Source organism: Lissotriton vulgaris, unplaced genomic scaffold (genome assembly GCF_964263255.1).
Source record: "Lissotriton vulgaris unplaced genomic scaffold, aLisVul1.2 SCAFFOLD_759, whole genome shotgun sequence".
Taxonomy (NCBI): domain Eukaryota; kingdom Metazoa; phylum Chordata; class Amphibia; order Caudata; family Salamandridae; genus Lissotriton; species Lissotriton vulgaris.
This window is the reverse complement of record NW_028243518.1, coordinates 263,224-286,454: the sequence shown is the minus strand read 5'-3', so window position 1 is coordinate 286,454 and position 23,231 is coordinate 263,224. Positions and strand designations below refer to the sequence as shown.

At 47.7% G+C, this 23,231-nt stretch overlaps 1 protein-coding gene across 4 annotated transcripts in view; it reads left to right on the top strand.

Annotated features, from left to right (window-relative positions):
- OGT (O-linked N-acetylglucosamine (GlcNAc) transferase) overlaps nt 1–23,231 on the top strand; it is a 513,172-nt gene that overhangs the window by 474,081 nt on the left and 15,860 nt on the right. For all 4 annotated transcript variants that reach the window (XM_086948604.1, XM_086948603.1, XM_086948602.1 and 1 more), the window contains exon 21: nt 2,685–2,808. In XM_086948604.1, the coding sequence (XP_086804730.1) occupies nt 2,685–2,808 (124 nt within the window). The remainder of the gene's footprint in view (nt 1–2,684; nt 2,809–23,231) is intronic.

Sequence of the window (23,231 nt, the reverse complement as noted above, 5' to 3'; positions counted from 1 at the left end):
CCACGTAATCTGATGCATAGCATGTGAATCCAGAAAAGGATTGTTTAAAAAAAAAAAAAAAGATTTAAGAAAAGGATTGTTATAAAAGCTTTCATGGAGGGACTTAAAGAATAATTCCCCCTAAACTTCCACCTGCTCCAGAATGGAATTTAAACATTGTTGTAACAAAATGAATGGGCCCTCCTTTCGAACCATTACCGTCTTGTCAATTGCAATATCTTGCATTGAAAGTTGCCTTTTTAATTGCCATTACTTATTTTAGAAGAGTCAGTAAAATGCAGGCCTTAACCCCTAGAAGAGCCTTTCTTTCAACAACAGGACAGGGTTGTGCTTAGAACCAACACTAAATTCCTACCAAAAGTAGCTTCCATATTAATCAGTTCATTGCTTTACCTGTGTTTTTCCCCACAGCCAGACACAGTTACAGAAATGGCATTACACACTTTAGATGTCACAAGGGCATTAATGTATTACATCTATAAGACTAAATCATTTAGAAAAACAAAACAATTGTTTGTTTCCTTTGCACCTCCTCATTTAGGGAAAGCAATTTCTAAATCTGGCATTTCAAGATGGATAGTTTAATGCATCCAAACGTGCGATGCATAAGCTAAACAACTTTTACCTGTTCCCCCAAAAGCACACACCACAAGAAAAATTGGAGCTTCCATATGTTCTTAGGGAACATTCCTATTGCTGATATCTGTAAAGCATCAACATGGTCTACTCCACACACCGTCAGAAAACATTATTGCGTGGATGGATTTAAACAAGCCAGTGTCTCAACCCCCACAAGTTAACCACTACCTAGGGAGAGGGACTGCTTTACAGTTAATGGAAAGCATGTGTATTTACACCTCACATGCCTCAAACTGATTAGGTTAGTTACCCTGTAAGCATCTGTTCTTGGCATGTAGTGCTATAGATTCACATGTGACAACCCTCCTCACAAATAATTGTGTAGGTTGCAGTTGATACACTTTATTTCATAGTTATGCATGGCCATCTCAGTGCTTACATACACAGCATTCTTATGTTCTCACCTAACCATGGCAAATCAATCTGAAGATGGTGTAGATGACCATGCACAGTATTTCAAAGAGGAGCGTCACAGCCTCATGACTTGCAAGAAAGCTCTTGGAACAAAAACAACTTATATTCATCCGAGCCCAACACTAGATGGCGGTCATATGCAAAGCATGTGAATCTACAGCACTAAATGCCAAGATCAGATGCTTACAGGGTAAGTAACCTAATCCTTCAAGGACAATTAAAAATTACATTATACTTGGGTGTAGTTCAGAGGTTTTTGGGTTCAGGAATGGATGATTCGGTGTGATGAGGGGGTTTTAGGGATCAGCAAGTGGTTGGAGATGAGGTGCGGAAAGGGTTTTTTAGGGGTCGGGAACGAGTGGAGTTTAAGGGTGGTGGTTTTTTTACTGATCAGGAATGGATAGAGCTGCTGAGGAGTTTTTAGCATTCCCGTATGAATAGAGTTTAGCGGTGCTGAGGAGTTTATAGGATTTAGGGCTGGGTGGAGTTTAGGGCTGGTGAGGATTTTTAAGGTTCAATGACAAGTTGGTGACCGGTTTTAGGAGTTTGGTATGTGGAGTTTGTCTAGAAACCATTCTAGGGTTCAAGGATGAGTGGAGTGTAGGGGTAGAACTGTTGGAGGTTAGGGATCACTGATGGGTATGTTTAGGTGTAGTGAATGGTCTTTAGGGGGTTAGGATGGATTGAATGAAGGGGTCAGAGATAGATGGGGTTGTGTATTGAGAGGTGAGGGAATTAATTGCATCCAGCGTAATGGTAAAGTGTAAAAATATTAACCCAAAAATGCCACTTGAAAGCGTTGAAATACGTACCTCAGACAAAAGAAAAATCTGAAAGTAAGACCTGCACCCTTTTGCTTTTACGCCTTAAAAAAATAAACATGCAAATGACAATTTCCAAAAATGACTTTCTATGAACTGGTTTCTGTGCATTGAAAGGCCATTCATCCTGCAAATTTCCGTGTAACAGTTTAGGTGAAATGGTTATTCTGTAATGGGATTAAATGAAATATTTCTTCCATGAAATCGCATACTGCCCCCTCTAGCTCCCCACTGTAAGTTTTCTTCCAATGCTTACTGCTAAATTTAGAGGTCTTACGTACTGTACAGCGTGTCAAGTTCTCCTTTTCTTTTTGCCTTCCAGGCCATTTGAGGAGACTGGGGCCCTTGCAGTCTGTATGCATGACTAAACACCTGAGGGTGTGCCATATTAAAATATGGATGGAGTGGAAGTGGTTTTCTAACCAAGCATAGTTGAGACAGCGCTGCAGCATGCAGTTTGCAGCTTTGTGATGGTGTGGTCTAGTTAACCTTCAACTCAGAAGTGACAGATTATTGATCTTGGGTCAGGGTCATTCACACATCAGAGCTTGCACATGGATGGATTTTGATTACTGGGGTCGGAGCATGTTTATCACATCATGTGTTTCAAACACGGTTAAGGATAGGATTCTGTGTTCTTTTCAACAAAGATCTGTTTTCTGTAGTACACGTGGACAGTGTTTTCAGTGTGTGTATCTCCAAGTTTGCTCTTTCTGCATCACTGCTTTCCACTTGGTTTAATTAAATGTTTTGTTTGAAGTTCAGTATATATTTTCATTTTGGTACAAGTAAATTTACCTTTATTTTTAGGAGAAACGCTTGCATCCAGAGTAGCTGCATCACAGCTCACCTGCCTTGGTTGTCCAGAACTAATTGCAAAAAACAGGCAGGAGTATGAGGATATTGCTGTGAAACTTGGAACGGAGCTGGAATAGTAAGTAACGTATACATCTGTGGGAAGAGCAAAACGTTACATGAGAGAAGTGAGACACTTTATGCATGCAAGAGCCCCCTCAGCTAAGAGGAGCATTACATTTAACGTCTGTACCTAGAGCAGAGAGAAGTTGTCAGATGGTAAACAAGAAGTTGTTTTCAGGTTTGTTTCATGATTGGTAAATCTAGTTTAGACCTTGCAGATGTAAATGAAAGTGATTGGATCTAGAATCACTTATCTGTTCTTGAAAGAATAGTTTGTCCAGTCCTCAATAAAAAGGCCACTGCAGTACCATTGGATGAGGACTGATTGTAAGAAAGTAGCTCTGTATATATTGCACCAAAGTAAGGTACAGTATGTATAGAGTCCCCAGTCTCCAAAGGTTTTGCAGAGGCTGACGTTAGATATAACCTTACTCTTTAAAATAGTAGATTGGTCTAGCAGTAAGGCAGTATCAAAGGACAGTGTGAAGCATTTGTTGTGCACACTCAGTCAGCAAATGGTCTCTCACACTCAAGAACTGAACTCTAGGCTAATTGTTTTGTATATAAAAATATAGGTTTGAGGCATGTGGGCTGCTAAATTCATATCTGTGCATAGATCGCCGCCTAGTGTTGGGTCCGGATGATTGCACATTGTTGTCCTGGAAGAGTCTTCGACGTATCACAAGATAGGTGGCTCCTCCCCTGGACTACAGTGCGCATGGGCATCCTCTCCATCCTCAGATTGCTTTTTTCTGCCATTGGGTTCAGATGTTACTATCTTAGCTCAAGTTAGGAAAACTTTCTACAAAGCCAAAAGGCTTTCGACAGCGTTGGTATCGTTTTGTTCGGTACCGGTAACTTTGCTTCGAGAGGACATCGAGGAATCAGACGGTTTTTCTTTTCCACACTCGACCTGATCTTCGATCTACGATGGAAAGAAGCCCATTCAAGAGGTGTCCACTTTGCAATGCAAAATACCCGCACATCGATGTCAACCCGGTGTGCAACAAGTGCCTGTCCCCGGATCAAAACGAAGCCCGGTTCAGGTCAAAGAAAACTCTTCGGATTCGACGCGCGGCTCGATTAGAGTCGCAGAGATCAGCGCCTAATCCAGAAAACCTCTTCGGGACCGAAGACGAAGAGGTCATTGATCTGGAGGATCGGGAAGAACACTCGGAGTATGACGCCGAAGATGAAGAGATATTGGAAGAAGAAAACGTCGTCGATGAGGTAGGAGACGACGTAGAGGCCCTTGGGGCCGTAGAAGATAGCTCAGGCGAGGAGCTAGGCCCAACCGTCGATACGGGGGCCAACGATGAAGCACTCAATAAGGCTCAGGTCGAGGGATCGCCTCAAGGCCTTACCCAAGATCTATCGAATCGTTCTACAGCTCCGCATACAGGCCCGGCTATGGACATATATAAAGAGCCATCGGTATCGAAAATGCCATCGGTCGATCCAAAAAAACCGAAAGCATCACTACCAAAAACGAAACCGAAAGTGCAGCTCACTCTGGTCGGTTCCAAGACCTCAAACCCCTCTGAGCCGAAGAAACAGAAGAAGGCCATCGATACCGAGAAGTTCAAAAAGGTCGTCGAGCCGAAGGTTGGTGCACCGAAGACCAAGGTCAAGGCTGTCGAACCGACGAAGTCGGCACCAAAGAGAGTCGACACAGACAAAAGGCTCGAACCGAGAGAAGGGGTAGATCCTCAGACAAGGCCCGAGACCAAGACAGACTGGCTCCAAGGACCCTGTCCAGTCGACACAGCTGACCCCATTCGTATCCAAACAGGTGTCTGAGTCAATCCAACGTATCAAAGAAAAGGCTACGGCGGTCGGACCGAAGAAGGCCCCAACCCCGAAGTTGGTCGGGGAAAATTCAGACCGCATCGGCACCAATCAAATTCGGGTTGCCACCGATGGTGCAACCGAAGATGTTCGAACCCAAAAAGGGTATCGGAGCCATTAAAGAAGTGTCGATGGGAATAGGGGCTACAGAAGAGCCCGAAGAACAGGAGTCGAGGCAGTTCATCAACTCGGACACTGGTAGACTGTCCATGTATAAGAGGAAAATAATACCAGAAACACCCATGGAGTCATATAAGATTCCATTAAAGAAGAAGAGGGATTCAACCACATCACCAGTTCTTGTGGAACCTCTGCAATCCTATGGACAGGAACCTCAGTCTTTTTCACCCACATACTCAGATGTGGATGTGGGGGATGACAATAATGAGGATGACACTTATCATGTGGACAATGATCCCGATAATCAAAACCAACCATGGGCTGACCCGGTTGACCCAAGGGATCCGCAGACTGCCCCTGACACACATGTATACAGTGTAAAAACATCTCCTACTGAGGACACTACTGCCTTTAACGCCCTTATTGAAAGAGCGGCAAGTAACCATGACGTGCAACTACATGCTGACCCTGTGGAGGAAGACTTTCTAGTCGACACCTTTTCCACTTCAGAAAGAACAGTCAAGACCCTGCCCATGCTAAAAGGGGTCCTTAAGCATGCTGGTGACATTTTTAAGGAAACCACCAGGGCTAGGATATTAAACCCAAGAATCGAAAAGAAATAGACCGGCACCTGTGGACCCTACTTATATAAGAGGACAGTTGCCATTGGACTCATTAGTTGTTTCTAATGCACGTAAGAGAGCAAACTCCCAGACTACAGGTGATGCTCCTCCTGACAAACAGTCGAAAGTACTGGAAACTTCAGGAAAGAGGGTGGCTGCGCAGGCAGCTAACATCTGGCGCATTTCCAACACTCAGGCACTCTTAGCCAGATAGAGCACTTACACTTATTGCAGCAGGAGGTCATCAGCATGCTGCAAAAGGAGCCATAGAGATCGTGCCTGTAGAAGACCAAGGCTCAGGGGTGTACTCTCTGTATATTTTAATACCCAAAAAGGACGGGTCTCTCAGACCTATACTAGACCTCAGGCCTCTAAACAGATACTTTCTGTCACAGCATTTTCATATGCTCACCTTACAGCAGGTTCTGCCGTTACTCAGTCAGGGAGACTTCCTCGCAACACTGGATCTAAAAGATGCGTATTTCCATATACCCATACACCCATCACACAGACAGTATCTCCGGTTCACTATTCAGAATCAACATTATCAGTTCAAAGTCCTCCCTTTCGGAGTAACAACGGCACCCAGGGTGTTCACAAAGTGCCTGGCGACAGTAGCAGCACACCTAAGGAGACAGCACAAACATGTCTACCCTTATCTGGACGACTGGCTTATTCAAGCAAAGACAGATCAGCAGTGTGCCAGCCACATGTCCCACACCATTTATCTTCTTCACAATCTGGGATTCTCGCTGAATTATCCAAAGTCACATCTTCAACCCGCCCACGTGCGACAGTACCTGGGCGCGACAAACACTCTGGCAGCCAAAGCTCAGCCAAATTCAGCATGCAATTGCTGATACAAAAATTCAGACCTCAACACTCGCTTCCAGCAAAAGTGTTCATGCAGTTGTTAGGCATGATGGCCTCCTGCATCTTCATATTCCCGCATGCGAGACTACAAATGCGTCGGCTTCAGGAGTGCTTGGCACGTCAGTGGAATCAGGCTCAAGGACAATTAAAAGACCTAGTGTTGGTGAGCGGTCGGGCATTCAACTCTCTGCATTGGTGGAACCCACAAAACCTTTGCAAGGGCCATCTGTTCCAAGAGCCTGTGCCACAAATTATACGGACGACGGACGCATCTCTCCTGGGATGGGGAGCGCATGTCCTCCATTACACAGTGCAGGGACTATGTACAGCACAGCAAAAGAAGATGCATATCAACCTTCTGGAATTGATAACAATCTTCATGGCAATGAAGGCTTTCAAAGTACACTTGTGCAACAAGGTCTTGTTCATCCGGACGGACAACATGACTGCCATGTACTACATACAGAAGCAGAGAGGAACACACCCTCCACAGTTGTCTCATCTGGCTCAGACCATGTGGAAGTGGGCCATTCAGAGGAACATCTTCCTCATGGCGGAACGCCTCCTGGGCAAAGACAACCAGATGGCGGATCTGCTCAGCAGACACAGCCACCAGATGCACGAGTGGGAGATGCATCCATCAGTACTCCAGCTGTACTTCCAGCAGTGGGGTCATCCAGAGATAGACCTATTCGCTGTAGGAAGGTACCTCCTGACTATGGTTGCCCCCAACTTTTTGCCCTGTGTTTTAGCTGGTTTTGGACATAGTCGACCTGGGACCCTGCCAATCAGGACCCCAGGCCTACTGCTCTCTCTTTAAAATGGATTCCATGTACCCTAGGTACATTTCCAATTGGTACTGGGCCACCCTATCAGACCCTGTAACTCAGGGCATAGGTGTACCCAGGGCTGCCAGGGGCTGCAGCACGTATTGTGCCACCCCTGGCTGGCCTCCTAAATTTGACACAACTGGCTGCATGACAGCTGGGGCAAAGTCGTGTAATCACCCTTTGCTGTAGGTGTAGTATACCTATACCTAACCCTAAAATGGACACACAGATTCCTATCAGTCACTCCTATGGCAGGCCTTGACAATCCTGAAGGCAGAGTGCTTGGAATCATGTGAGATGGTGCTCTGGCATGAGCTGAGCCTGTCTGCAGCTTGCGGAATCAAGTCCTAATAGCTGTTCCATGATATCGCATACCATATACTCTTAAGTGCATTATAATCCTCGCGGTTAAATGCTATCTTTGGTATTGCTTTATCAAAACATGTCGAGTAAGGTGTCATACGAATTGGAATACTAACCCCTCGCCAATTCTGGCGACGGGGTTAGCATTCCACCCTTCTAGAGGGACACGACATGTATGTAACCATGAACCCCGGTTAAAGTTAACTGAAGCCTCAGCTCCACAAAATGGATGCTGCCACCACAGACACGAGTCTGACCCCCTACAGCTGGGAGTCCTTCCAGCGAGGGGAGCCTGGACAAAGGGTTTCCTGTCAGGGGCGGTGCTAGCACCGTCCCAGACATGGTTTTGTGTATCCTGGGTAGGCAGGGCTTTACAGGAAGGTGACTGCTGAGTGGCACCCCGGTGCTCACTACGCATAGGCCGGTCTGAACCAGTTCCAGGGGCACACCAGCCCCTGGCCTGGGGAAGTCCGGCATGGCTGAGGGGTGTAACCACCCCCCACCTAGTCCCACCCATAGGCAGGACCTAGTCACCGGGCCAGCCCCCTTTTTTAGTATAAAGATAGGAGCGGGCCCCCTGTTAAAATTAGATCATCTTTGGAATCAAGATACCACTTTCTTCGAAAGGACTTCACGATTTCTTCTTCAAGAATCTCCCTTGTGGCTAAGGAGTAGTCACCCTGCATCCGCAGGCACCATCCTAAAGAACACTGCGGTCTGCTGCAAGTCCTTCATCACGAATCCGACGACCCAGCTCGACGAGACCCGGCTTCCCTGGCACCTCTGACCTCTACTCACCTCTACAGCCAAGCTGAGAACCGTGAGTGCGACGAGACCTCAAGGGACCGACGATCGCCAAGACTGCACGACATCTTTACTGCAAGCCCACCGTGTCCTCCACTGGTGAGTGCTTTGGGGTCCGAGAAGCCCCGACCCTGCGCAGCTCCAGCACCCAAGATCAGCCCCCCTGCATCTCCACGATCTGCGTGGGGCCCTTCTGCTGTTAGCTGTGCACCGCGTTGTTTGGCTACTAGCCGGCTGGCTTGTGGCCCTCTGAACGACGCCCAACGACTTCACGACTGCTGGTCTGGTTGCTCCAGGCTGGCCCTTGCTTCCTTCCTCAAGAGAGGCACCCCGGACCCTCCTGGTCCACTCCAGACGCCATTTTAGGTCCACCGCGTGGGCTTGAATTTGCCAAGGCTTTGTTGCCCAATCCTGGGTCCAGCGACGCCGACAGCTTCTATCTTCGTGGGACAGCTCGATCCTCCATCCTGGTCGCCGACAACGCCTCCTGGTCCGTGAGATCTTCGAGTCAAGCGTCACCCACTCACCTTGTCGAGGTGGCTACCATCCGGTGCCCTCCTGGTGCCCACTGACTACTGGCTAGTAGTCTCGAACTTGGTCCCCTCTGCTTTCAGGTGTCATCTTTCTTCGAGATCCAGGCTTGGATCCAACTGAACTTTCTTCACTGGTCACCGGCCAGCATCTTTTCTTCCGGCTCCTGGTCCGTCTACGAGGATTCCCGACGTCTTTTCAGACCTATGCAGCTGCAGCCCCTGGGCTAGGTAACTTCGGCATTTCGGTGCCCCAGCATAGCCTCACTATCCAAGGGTCAGAATCTACTTTCGTTTTCTCCCTACCAGGTCGGGTTCGCCCGAGAACACTAACTTTCTAATTCCTAGCTACCATAGACTTTTGTCCCGCATCTCGCGTGAGAGTGCACACACTGCACCCGAGTCCCCTAGGCCTCCTAGAAGTAATCTAACGATTCCCTAGTCAAGTCCTAGCGATTCCAAAAGCTATTAGTACTGTACTTACCTGCTAGGAATTTCGCATTCCACTTTCAGAGTATATGGTTTTCCGTGCCCCTCGGGCATTTGTATATACTGTGCTAACTTAAGTATTTTTGTAAGAGTTTTGGTTTGTGCTTAGTACCCTGTCCTCATAACGAGTACAGGGCTGTTGTGATCTTTAAATAAATAACTGTTTATTTTCATAACACTTGTGTGGTGTCCTTTCACTTGGTATTCAAGGGGTATATGTGTGGTAAACAGCTGGCTTAACACGCCCTCTCGAGTCTTTAGCCTTAGACTGCTCGTATCCACGCTACTAGGATAGCTGGTCTATAAGGTTGACTTACAACCAATCATCAATAAGGGTTGCTGGACTGATACATAGTGTTCACTAGAATAGTGAGCACTGCATATCAGGCCACCTTCTCACATTCGCCACAAGGGAAAACGCAAAATGCCAAAGCTTCGCCGCCAGGCTCCCACATCCGCAGTCACAGGGCAATGCGATATGGGTGAACTGGTCAGGCAGGTTTGCGTAAGCTTTTCCCCCAGTGCCTCTAATACTGCTGGTGGCACGCAAGCTGAAGCAACACTCGACACTCATCCTGGTTGCTCCAACGTGGGCACGCCAGCCATCGTACACCACGCTAGTAGAACTTTCCGTGGTACCGCATCAAAGACTGGGGCCAACACCCAGACTTTTAACGCAGAGCCATGGCGAAATTCAGCACCCAGATCTGCAACCGCTCAACCTGGCGATCTGGCTCCTGAAGTCTTAGAATTTGGCTACCTCAACTTGTCACCAGAATGCATGAACATCATCAAGGAGGCAAGAAGACCCACAACCAGAGCATGTTATGCGGCTAAATGGAAGAGGTTTGTCATATATTGTAACAATAATGACATTGACCCACTGGATGTATCTATTCAAAACATTATCTGTTATTTGTTGCACTTATACAGATGTAATCTGGCGTACAGTTCCATTTGTATACATTTATCCGCAATAGCAGCTTATCTTCAAAACAGGCAGCACCTCTCACTATTCAGAGTGCCTGCCATTAAAGCTTTTCTGGAGGGACTCAAGAGTGATCCCTCCCAGACACCCACCTTCACCTGTATGGAACCTGAATGTGGTCCTCACCAGACTGATGGGACCACCTTTTGAACCTCTACACTCTTGTGAGATTCAATTTCTTACCTGGAAAGTTGCTTTCCTAGTAGCCATTACCTCACTAAGAAGAGTTAGTGAACTCCAGGCACTAACCATTCAAGAGCCATTCATTCAGGTCCACGCAAATAGAGTTGTACTACGCACCAACCCTACGTTCATGCCTAAGGTGATTTCGCAGTTCCACATGAACCAAACCATAGAACTGCCTGTTTTCTATCCTAATCCAGAAAATGTCGCAGAGAGATCTCTACACACATTAGACGTCAAAAGAGCTCTTATGTACTATATAGACAGAACAAAGGATTTCAGGAAAACAAAACAACTATTTGTTGCCTTTTCTCCACAGCACAAAGGCAACCCCATTTCCAAAGCAGGAATAGCCAGATGGATCGTTAAGTGTATACAGATTTGCTACGCAAAGGCTAAAGTCACACTAACCATTCCTCCAAGAGCACACTCCACACGTAAGTTAGGAGCATCCATGGCTTTCCTGGGAAATATTCCTTTAGAAGAGATATGTAGAGCAGCCACATGGTCCACCACACATACATTTACGAAACACTACTGCGTAGTAGTGCATTCAAGACAGCAGGCAGCTGTAGGACAGGTTGTTCTCAAAACTCTTTTTCAGACTGCTGCAGCTGGCACGGGCAGCCGCCGCTAACAGGAGGGACTGCTATATAATCTATGCACAGATATGAATTAGACAGCCCACATGCCTCAAACCGAATATGCTACTTACCAGTATGCATCTGTTTTTGGCATGTAGGGCTGCTGACATTCATATCGCCCGCCCTCCTCCCCGGCGCCTGTAGCAGCTGTAGCACTTTGAATTACTATGGAGCATGGACATCACTCACTGTATTACACTCCATCTCTGCCACAATGGCAAAAAACAATCTGAGCATGGAGAGGATGCCCATGCGCACTGTAGTCCAGGGGAGGAGCCACCTATCTCGTGATACTTCGAAGACTCTTCCAGGACAACAATGTGCAATCATCCATACCTAACACTAGGCGGCGATCTATGCACAGATATGAATGTCAGCAGCCCTACATGCCAAGAACAGATGCATACTGGTAAGTAGCATATTCACTTGTGAGTCCAGAACTGGATCCTAGATTCAGTCCTGGGGTCTAAGCTGGAAACAGTTTAGTAAAAACGTTTTGGTTACTGCAATGATTTTAAGGAATAAAAAGGTATTTTAAAAGTTCACACTTTTCAGTGTAAATCTGGCAATGTTATCCAATGAAAGAAAATTCAGGTATCTGAAAGAGACACGTTAGTGATAGATTCCCTACCTTAGAATATACCCAGGCGTCAGACTGGATCTGGAAACTTTGGGTAGCAATACCCCTGCGCGTCGGTAGGCGTCATCCGCGGCTCCGCGCCCGTCATCTGCGTCTTAGGCGCCGGAATGACGTCACTGGAGTACTTAGACGCCGCCCTCGTGGGGTGACGTCAGTTCTTCTTTTTTCCACGCCAGCTAGCGCATATCCGGAAAAGCTCTACCCCTTAGTCACTTTTTTGACTAAACTTTTTTGATCTTTTGATCTGTTTTTTCTCGAGTCGTTCGACTCCTACGGTGCCGGTAGGGATGCCCGGGTTCAAACCCTGATCCAAGTGTAACCGAATGATGTCGGTTACCGACCCCCATCGCTGGTGTCTTCAGTGTTTAGGCCTCGACCACAACGACCGTACCTGCCCCACGCCATTCAAGGTCCCGGTCCCAGTAACACAGGAGGTCGAGGGACCGGTCGCGAGGTCGGAGCCCTCGTAGCTCAGAGAGTCTGCATCGGTCTTCGGAATGAAGATCCTCAGGTAAGAGGCATGAGAGGTCGGAAAGGCGTCATAGCTCTTCCGACCCACCCCGACGCTCGCGCGACGTGGCTGGGGGTTCGGGTGACACCACCCACGTGGCTCCGACGGAGTCGCGGGTGCCGCATCCTGCCCCACACCTTCCGGTCCCTGGGCACGATGCAACGCCTGAGGTCGAGCGGTACCTCATGGCCATGAGGTCCCTCCCTCATCTGCTGGGCTCCGTGGCGCCTTCGGGCCCAGCGGTCCTGGCTGGGGGGGCCTAGCGGGTCAGGTGCTAAGGCTCCGCCGCCGGATGCTTTGGCCCAGACGCCACCGGCGACTTCGGTCCCGGCGCCGCATGCCCTCACTGGATCCGCTTCCGGATCCGGGTCGTCGCTGGTCGACCTCAGACGCCGGCCCCTAGAGTGTCACCCCCGGCGCCTCCTACGGGCGACGCCGTCCCCAATCCTGCCCTAGATTCAGTTCCGGCGCCAGAGCAGCGCCGCTGGATGCCGCTCTCGACATAGTTTGGAGATTTTTATTTCCACGAACCGACCCCATCCTTTGACCCTGAATTTCAGGTGATGGATGACGAGGGGGATTGGGAGGGGTCTGTGGACCCTCTGGCACAGAAGTGCCAGTCTCAGCAGGACTGGACATGTGAGCTTGGGGATGCCAGTGGACTGGGCACTTCGCCAGACACTGGTTTTGTCTCCCCTCCAACCTTGGCTACGGAGGAGGGGGCTGCCTAAAGTGTAGTGTTGATGCGGGCGGCCAAGCCCTTGAGCCTGGAGCTCCCCGTCGCGGCCGTGAGGACTTACCTCTTCACTGAGGTCCTTAAACCGCAGGCAAGCTCGGCTGAGCCTCTGCTGCCGTTTAATGAGGCCTTGTGTGACGTTCTTTTGGGCACTTGGTCCAGGCCCGCTACAGGTCAGCCTGTGGATAGGAACGTGGCCAGATACTACCGCCCGGCTCCGGGCGACCCTTGCTTCTTGTCCACCCACCCCACCCCCGAGAGCCTGGTTATCCAGGCCTCTACTTACCAGACAGGACTCGATCACTCCTTCTAAGGCAAAGAACACTAATCAAACTCTATTGGCACCGAAAAAATCGACGCCAAAAAAGATTGTAGAGCAAGAACTGTGTAAGCCAGATCTTAAACAGAAAAAAGATCTATATTAATCCAAAAACTGGACATGTGGAAGCAATTCGATATAAGAAAAGACCAGAAGCAATTCCCTATAATAAAGACCAGCAGACACACCACTTCCACCGGTGGTTCCTGCCAAAAAGAAAGACTGCAACTTCTCAAATGCACCCTTCCTCTCCTTCACCTTCTTCCTCTCCTAATCCTTACATTGAACCTATAACTTCTCCAGTTCAATCTCCTGCATCATCACACCACACTGACGAAGAGTATGATGTAGGTGGGGGCAATGACGCAACATACCCTTTAAATGAGGATGTCAACCCCCAATATCCCAAGGAGGACGAGGCATACGGTTTTACACCAGACATCCCTGAGCCTCAGTACTACCCAACAAAACCCTCCCCTACAGAAGATAGTATTGGGTTTAATCATTTATTAAACAGAGCTGCCCTTTACCATGGGGTGTCCATGCACTCTGATGCCATTGAGTAGGATTTCTTACTAGACACTTTTGAGCAGTCACAAAGGTCTACTCAAATATTACCTATGATCAAAGGGGTCATTAAACATGCATCGGACATTTTTAAAGATCCAGTAAGATGTAGGGTGCTAAATCCCAGAGTAGAAAAAAAGTATAGACCAGCACCAGCTGATCTGGTCTATATTAAGGGACATCTGCCACTAGACTCTTTGGTAGTGTCAAATGCACGTAAAAGAGCCAATTCCCAAACTTCTGGTGACAAACCCCCGCCTGACAAGGAATCAAAAATTATTGATGCGTCGGGAAAAAGGATTGCTGCACAAGCAGCAAACATATGGCGCATAGCAAACACACAAGCCTTATTTTCACGCTACGACAGGGCTCACTACGACCAACTAGAAAAGTTAATGGAACATCTCCCTGATCAATACAAAGATCAGGCAGCAGAGCTCTTACAAGAAGGCAAACTAATATCCAATGCCTCAATTAAATGCGCACTAGATGTAGCTGACACAGCATCCAGAGCAGTCAATACTAGTGTGATTCTCAGACGTCATGCGTGGTTACGCATTTCAGGTTTTAAACCAGAGGTACGAACTACCATCCTGAACCAGCCCTTCAATCAAAACCAGTTGTTTGGGCCGGAGATAGACAACACAGTAGAGAAAATGAAAAAGGACACAGACACAGCTAAGTCTATGGGTGCGTTACAATCCAAAATAAAGGTTTCTTTTCGCCGCTCCTTCTATAGAGGAGGCGCAAACAGACACAGAGACCACTTCATCTTTTAAAACAAACACGCAAACCTCCTCTAATAAAGGATACTTTAGAGGAGGATACAGAGGCAACAAATAGATAGCATTCAGTTCATGTTTTTGTGGAAAATATATATTTTTTTTATTGATTTTTATGCAATCAGTCATTTCTAAAAAACATTCACAGGTAACAGATTCCGGAATTAATAAATACAGTCAATAAAGTTCATCATTTCATATAGGGAAAAACATTCTCCAAAGAGTTAGGTGTTCCACTCACTCCGGCACATTACAGGGGGCTCAACAGACTCACACCTTCGTGGGGTCATTCACACTCATACATATTCAACCAATTCACAAGGGTAGATCTCGCGTGACCTGCAACAAAGAGCTGGACTTATGGTTGCATGGACGGGGGTGCAACTATGAAAGGGCAGATTAGAATGAATAATATTGCCGTTCTTGGTGGTAGCGCCAACGCGCGTTTCGGTGTAGGGCACCTTCGTCAGGGCTGGCAGAGATGGTAGGGGAGAGGAACACACAAGCTTTCACTAGCATTGGAAAAAGAATCCGGTATACAGCTCCATTCAAAAGGTCTTTATAACTTCATGTATCCAATGCTCGGATTTTGAGGAGTCACACTGATGATGTCAAGGGCATGGAGGCCACGTCTAACAGTCAGAGGCTGGCCGGGAGCGGAGTTTCATAACTTATGTTTCCTAGGGCAGCGTTTAACCAGCAGGGAAGGATTCCTGATGTTGTCAAGGGCATGGAGGCCACGTCTAACAGTCAAAGGCCGGCCGGGAGTCGAGTTTCATAACTTTCGCTTCCTGGGGCAGCGTTTAAACAGCAGGGATGGATTCCCGATAATTAGCTAGTGATCATGGCCGCGTCTGGGTTTGAAGGACGGTGTTGGACGGGAGACTTCAACGGCATACGTTCTCTTTTCAAGGGCCCGGGTAAGGTCGAACAGATCTCTCTGAGAGTTCGCGATAGGAGTACTTCCAGACTGCGGGGGCTAGTCTTCACAGAATCCTCTCATGGCGACGTGGAACCAGAAAGGGCCTTACGCACCTTAGATGTTAGAAGAGCTCAACTATATTACACAGACCTGACTAAATCCTTCAGAAAGACAAAACAACTATTTGTATCTTTCTTTCCCCCACACAAAGGCAATCCCATAACTAAAGGAGGAATTGCTAGATGGATTGTAAAGTGTATTCAAATATGCTATCAAAAAGCTAAACGTACACGAACAGTTCCTCCTAGAGCACAATCCACTCGCAAACTAGGAGCCTCTTTGGCTTTCTTAGGAAACATACCACTAGAGGACATATGCAAGGCAGCAACATGGTCTACAATGCACACCTTCACTAAACACTATTGTGTTGATGTGCAAGCCAAGCAGCAAGCTGCAGTGGGCCAAGCTGTCCTTAAAACACTATTTCAGTATGCTGCAACGGATACAAGCGACCACCGCTAGGGGAGACACTGCTGCACAATCGTTGCTAAGTGTAGGATCTGCAGCTCGTATGCCTCGAACGGAAAATGCTACTTACCAGTATGCATCTGTTCTTGGCATGTAGAGCTGCAGAGTCCTACACGCCCTCCCGCCTCCACGGGACTTGTATCCGTTCCAGTACTCATCTCATTTAGATGCACACGCATGGACATCCTTTCTCTTTACGTCTACTAACTCCATCATTTCCCATCATGGCGAAAAACAATCTGAGGATGGAGTCGATGACCATGCGCAGTATTGTCCAAGGGAGGAGTCACCTATCTCGTGACTACAAAGACTTCTTCCAAGAAGACAACAACCTGCAATCATCCGAGCCCAACACCAGGTGGCGATCTATTGCTAAGTGTAGGACTCTGCAGCTCTACATGCCAAGAACAGATTCATACTGGTAAGTAGCATTTTCCTTTACTTACCCGTGCCAAGTCCTGCTTGCTTTTAAAATAAAACACAAGTATACCTTTTTTATACTTACCTAATTGGTCTGGATTATGTCGCTGAGTGTGTAGAGTCCATGATTCAGTGAATAAAATAATGCTTAACATACCCTCTCGATAAGCCTAACTGCTCGCCCACACTACCATAAAGAGAGCTGTTAGTAGTACTAATTTAGCCTCTGCTATACCGCTGCACACTATACTTCATTTTGGTGTGGTATATACATAGCATAGCATGTGTATCTACAGCAACACATGCCTCAAATTGAAAATGCTACTTACCTTGTTAAGCATCTGTTTATGGCATGTAGTTCTGTAGAATGACATGTCCCCTCTCTCTTCCCTGGGTGCCTTTAGCAGTTGCAGTATTTTCTAACTTTTATGTTCGAGGCATATGAGCGGCAGAATATATACTTGTGCATAGATCGCCACCTGGTGTTGGGCTCGGATGTTTGCACTTTGTTGTTGTACTGAAAGAAGTTCTTTGTAGTCACGAGATAGGTGACTCCTCCTTAGGACGATAGTGCGCTTAAGCATCAACTCCATCCTCCGATTGTTTTCTTCCGCCATCGGGTTCAGACGTAAATTGGTGCGGGTCGGTGTCGTACTCGATCCCCCTTTGCGCAATCCCTCACCACTTGACGGTATTGTTTCAATCACGTTCCCCTTCGAAGTGCATCCAAAAAATTAATCAAGTCCTTTGATTCCGGTCATCGACGCGGGCCGTTGGCCTTTCTGCGCCGTCAGGCCCGGTAGTCAATGGAAAGAACTCCTTTTAAAAAAATGCCCCCTGTGTGGTGCTAAATTCACACACACTGATCTCCACGAGGTCTGTAACCTTTGCCTCTCTCAAGAACACTAGGACAGACTGCAAGGCCTGTGCTTCCTTCAGATCAAAGAAAACCATACGTGATCGCCGGGCTCGACGTCACGTAATGTCTCAATCAACTACCTCGGCGCTGGACAACATCTTTGATGCAGGCCCGATGTTCCACAAGAACCGGAGGATGAAGACATCAGCGTCTCCGAGGCCGACTAATCAAATGCAGAGGATCAGACGGTTTCTCCAGGTCAAAGGATCGTGAGTACCCAGATCCAGAGCCCTGCCCCATCCAAAATGAAATGCAAGGCTCCGGTGACACCTTCACCTTTGGGCTCAGGTCCACACATGATAATACTTCAGATACCCCGCCCTCGGGCCAAGCTCCGAAGTCCAGAGATGAGCCTCCAGGGGGCTTGGGATCGAGCCAGCCACATCGTGGTACCGAAAACCATCTTGGGCACCGAAACAAAACCAGAGACAGTGTCACGCCCGGTTCTATCGACACCGAAGACTGCTTCGATGCCGAGTGCTTCGGCACCGAAACACAGAGGACAAGCCCTCGGAACCGAAAAGTCAAATCTTAAGAGCCGAAAAAGATTTCTGACTTAACTTCACCGAAGCATAAGGAGACCAAGACACTTCCTAAAGCTACAGAGCCTAAACCAAAGCACCACTCTGAGTCTTCGGTGCCAAAAAGACAATAGCTCAAAGGAACAGTTTCAACCAGATCCCTTGGATCCGAAACAACAGATTCTACACATTGACCCTGTTACTGGCCATGTCATCACAATACCACCTAAAAAAGGAAATTGGACACCTCAGAGGCACCCGAGATACCCTTAAAGAAGACATAGCAAATTCACCTTTCAGACCCTCTACTCCTTCTTCAAATCTTCCAAATATACTTCTTTCTCCAGCACTCTCTCCTCTACTTCCTTCACCTGCACCACAAGATGATTAAGAGGAATTTGGGGGTGGGGATGGCGATGGAGACTAACAAGGGATGATGATGATGATATCCACAGTCTCCCACAACCTGACCCGTGGGAGGATTATTATACTAATATCCCAGATATACCTGAGCCAGACTTGTATCCATCTAAACCATCCCTTCCAGACGACAACGTAGGTTTTGCGCAACTCCTAAATAGAGCAGCCATATATCATGGAGTAGAAGTACACTCAGACCCTTTAAGGAAGATTTTTTATTAGAGACTTTTACATAATCACAAAAGTCAACAAATACTTTACCTATGTTAAAAGGTATGATTAAGCATGCCCCTGGTGTATTTAAAGTCCCTGTCAGGCCTAGAGTTCTCTACCCCAGGGTTGATAAAAAATATAAACCAGCTCCAAATAATCCAGCTTATATCAAGGGGCAACTCCCTCTAGATTCTCTAGTAGTGTCAAATGCCCGTAAACGGGCAAATTCCCAAATAGGTGACGTCCCTCCTCCGGATAAAGAATCTAAATTATTGGACTCATCTGGTAAATGGGTTGCGTCATCGGCGGCAAATTACTGGCGCATTGCCAACGCCCAAGCTTTGCCGGCCGGGTATGATAGAGCACATTACAATAAGCTTGAGACACTCTTGCAATATCTTTCAGAACAATATAGATTTAAAGCTAACAACCTCATACAAGAGGGAAAGCTAATTACGAACACCTCTATCAGATGTGCTCTTGATGCAGCGGACACAGCATTTATTTATTTATGTGAACCTTATAAAGCGCATGGTTACACTAGCTAGTGTGTCCCCGCGCTAAGAAGTCAGACTGAGTGACAGACTGGAGAGCAGAGATCTAGGAGCCCCCTAGCGCGTAAGTTAGCTAGTGGGAAACAGGCTGGTTTTGAGCTCTTTGCGTAAAACCGCTTCAGATGTTTCAAGTCGTAATCTCTGTGGGAGTTTGTTCTAGTAGGTAGCAGTCATGACTCTAAAGGATCTTCCCCACATTCTAGCTCTGGAGAACTTTGGGACCTGGACTCGCCCAGTTCCACTAGATCTCAGTTGGCGCGTCGGACTACAGGGTTCAAGCATATTGTGAAGGTACTTAGGGCCCTTCCTCTGTAAGATCCGGTGGCCTACACAGAGTGCTTTAAAGACCACCCGTTCCTTGATTGGCAGCCAGTGCAGGGTAGAAAGTGTTTTCTTAGCTGACGCTCTCTTAGGGAGCATCAGAATCAGACGGGCCGCTGCGTTTTGAACGCGCTGCAACCTCTGTAAGCATTTGGCACTGGCTCCCAAGTATAAGACATTTCCATAATCCAGTCTAGATGTGATTACGGCATGGATTAGAGTCTGTCTAGCCGACTGTGGTAGGAGGTTCAGGGTTTTTCTGAGGATCCTCAGCATTCCAAAACAAGTGCCTGCCACTTGTTTGGTCTGGTGCTCGAAAGAGATCTTATTGTCCAGCCAGATACCAAGGTTTTTTATTGGATTGCTGGGAATGGGGTAGATTGCCCAGCGTGGAGGGCCACCATGCCGAGGTCCATACTGAGGGGGCCCTGCCCACAATCAGCACCTCCGTTTTATTTCCGTTCAATTTAAGGCAGTTCTCCGCCATCCACGTGGCGAGTTCCTGCATGCACGCATTGAAGTTGGTGGCACATTGCTCCTTAGTTTGTGTCAGTGTCACCACCAATTGCGTGTCATCCGCATAGGATACTACTTCTATCCCAAATCTGTCAGTGATGTCAGCAACCGGAGCTACATACAGATTAAATAGAGTTGGGCTGAGTCTGGATCCCTGGGGTACTCCCTGTTTTAGGTTAATTTTGTTCAATCGTAAGGGACCCTGTGCCACTTGGAAGCTACAATCAGCCAGAAAAGATTCCAGCCACTCCCATGCTTTGCCTACCACTCCTCCCCTCTTTAGACACCGTAGCAGAGTGTGGTGAGCCACAGTGTCGAACGCGGCGCTCAGATCGAGCAGGATCGGTGCCGCTGTTTGACCCTCATCCGCATGTTTCCTCAAGCTTTCAGTTGACAAGAGCAGTGCTGACTCAGTGGAGTCTATTGACTGCCTTTTCCGCAATCTTTGCAAAGTATGGAAGAAGCGAAATGGGGCGTAGGTTGTCAAGTTGTTCCATACTGACATTTGGTTTTTTCCTCAAAGGCAGAACCACCGCCTCTTTCCATGATTTAGGCACCTGCTCTAATTCAAAGGAGAGTTCTAATAGTTGTGTGATATGTGGCTCAAGAATTTCCACACATCCATGAAGTGCTTTGGGGGGTGCAGGGTCTGCAGGGGAGCCTGACTTGATACTTCTGACATAGGGTCTCCCGCGGGGGCACCTCAAAAGCAGTTAGATGGTTCCTGCCCGGGTTTACGGGGGCAACGTCTTTTCCGTCGTTTACCCTGGCCGTGTCCGGAAAGGTGGAATAGATTTTATCCACCTTATTGGCAAAATACTCTATCTGATTGCAGGATTCTACTGAACCCCTCAGCATAGGGGTACCTGTACTAGACAGGTCTGACAGCTCTTTGTAGACCATAAACAGTTCCCTCTTAGTTGTCAGCTCCCTCTATCCTGCTGCAGTAGTAGATTCTCTGGGCCTTCCTGATTAGAGCATGGTATTCCCTCCGGCTAGCTTTATAGATGTTTCTCTCTGATTCGGAGTAGCTTCTTCTCCACAGCCTCTCCAATTGTTTAAATCTCTTTTTGTCTCCAAGTTCCGCGTTAAACCAGGGTGCAGATTTGGACTTTCTCAGAGGGGCCCTGTGTGACCAAGGTGCTGTGCAGTCCAGAGCTTCAGTAATGCGCCTATCTAATGCCTCGCAGGCTACATCCACTCCCATCCCTCTTGGTGGGCCGTCCCTGCCAAAGGCCTTGTTGAATGCCTCTACTGAGAACTTAGCCCATTTTCTCCATCTAATTTTCGTGTCCATTTCATCCCGTACTGTGAGCTCAGGTACTCCGGCTCTGAACGTGACCAAATAATGGTCCACCAGATCACAGGAATGGGAGGGGTTACGAAAAGCATGTTCCAGTTAGCAAAAAATGGGGTCTAAAAGGTGGCCTTGGCAGTGGGTAGGTAGCTCGGATTTTAGCATAAGTTGCATTCCAGCTAGCTCTTGTCGAAGTTCCTGTGCTTCCCCGCTTAAGGGGTCATCAAAATGTAGGTTCAAGTCTCCTAAAATAAGGAGTCTCTCGTACCGAAGGGCTGGCTGCATTAAGTTCTCAATCAAATGAGCAGCGAACCGCGCCCCTGGTCCTGGGGGTCTATAAACCAGAAGTCCCTTGAGAATATGGTTATGGGACGCAGATATGGACAAGGAGCCCGTCTCACTGTCCACAATTTCTGCGTTCTCCAAGGTGCATGTCAGCTAGTGTTTGTGGATTATAGCAATCCCACCCCCTTTTCCCTTCTGCCTGTCCATTCTGTTAATACCATACCCTGGCGGGAGAGCAGCTATGATGTCGGGAGCCGAGGTGTTAGAAAGCCAGGTTTCGGTAAGGAAGAGGGAGTCTACCTGTCCATCCAGCAGGAGGTCACCGAGTTCCAACCTATGCTTAGCTAATGACCGGCAGTTGATAAGGGCAAGATTCAGTGTTTGTTCCTTACATCTGACCTCCCGCTGGCGGCTGATAGTAAAAGGGCAGAACATACATTTCTTGTCAGAGTTCCCCAGCCTCATACTGTGCTTACATTTCTCCCCAATGGGGGGGCGAAGAGACATTAGCTGCTGAGCGTTATAGTGCTCTCTCGGGGGCGGACAAACCGGGGGCCTGGCCCCTAGCCCCGTTCGGCCGCATCTCGTGCTGTTAATACACGTGTTTTACTGCACAGGCCCACATTGCTATGCATATCTGTTTTTAAGCAGGAGGTTCAGTCTCAAATTCTATTTTATTTTTTTTTTAAACCTTTATTGTGCAGTAATAGCATACAGTTACGGCCTACAACCATCCTGGCCGGCCTCGACATCAATTTGCATCATATACGCAAATTATACGACAACTCAGCAGTCCACCGATAGAAAAACAGCAAATATTCCGTGTAGCACTTAAGGTGAACGTGACCACTGAGATGCAGGAGTAGATAAGGTTCATTTTAAAATTTAAGAATATGAAGGATCAGATGCTATACAATCGAACAAAGACAACGAGTGGGCAATTCACACATCAGGATGGCAACAAAGCAGATAATCAGAATACCGGTGCTAAAATACACTTAACAGGATAAGGGGGTACATATTCACTTGTCGCACCAGTCATCGCCCACCCCATGAGCGTGGGACAACCCTAATACCTTTTGCATCACAGCAGTGAGCGAAAACAGCAAGAGGCACCACGCTGACCCACCATACTGACCCAAAAGAAGAAAGGACAGATAAGGGAAACAAGAGAGAAAGAGAAGGAGAAAAAAGAAGGCCCATAGTAACTAAGAGGACGAAACAAAAAGCCCATCCCCCACCCTGCACCCTTGCAGAGGCTACGGCCTACCTCCCCAACCCCCCCCCCCCCCCCCCCCCCCCCAGGAGCGTGCCTGTCACCCATAAAACGAGTACCCGAAATATAGATACAGCAAGAGAAGAAAAGACTTTTACACTAGATAGAAGGGAAAACCCGTGAACGAAGACAATAGCAGAGAAAGAGCACAGCAAAAGAAAGAGGGCCATAGAAATAAGGAATACACAAAACTAAAAACCCCACCTCTCCCAACCCCCCACCCTGCACATCTGAAGAGGCTACGGCCTACCCCCCTACCAGCGTGCCTGTCGCCCCCTAAGTGAAAACCCCAAAGAAGGGAAAAAGCGGAGGAGAGCCATCAAGACCGGGCCCCGGCCTTCCCCCGCCCCGCTCGCACTAAGTAGCCCAGGATCGGTCTTAAATAAACCCGGGGAGT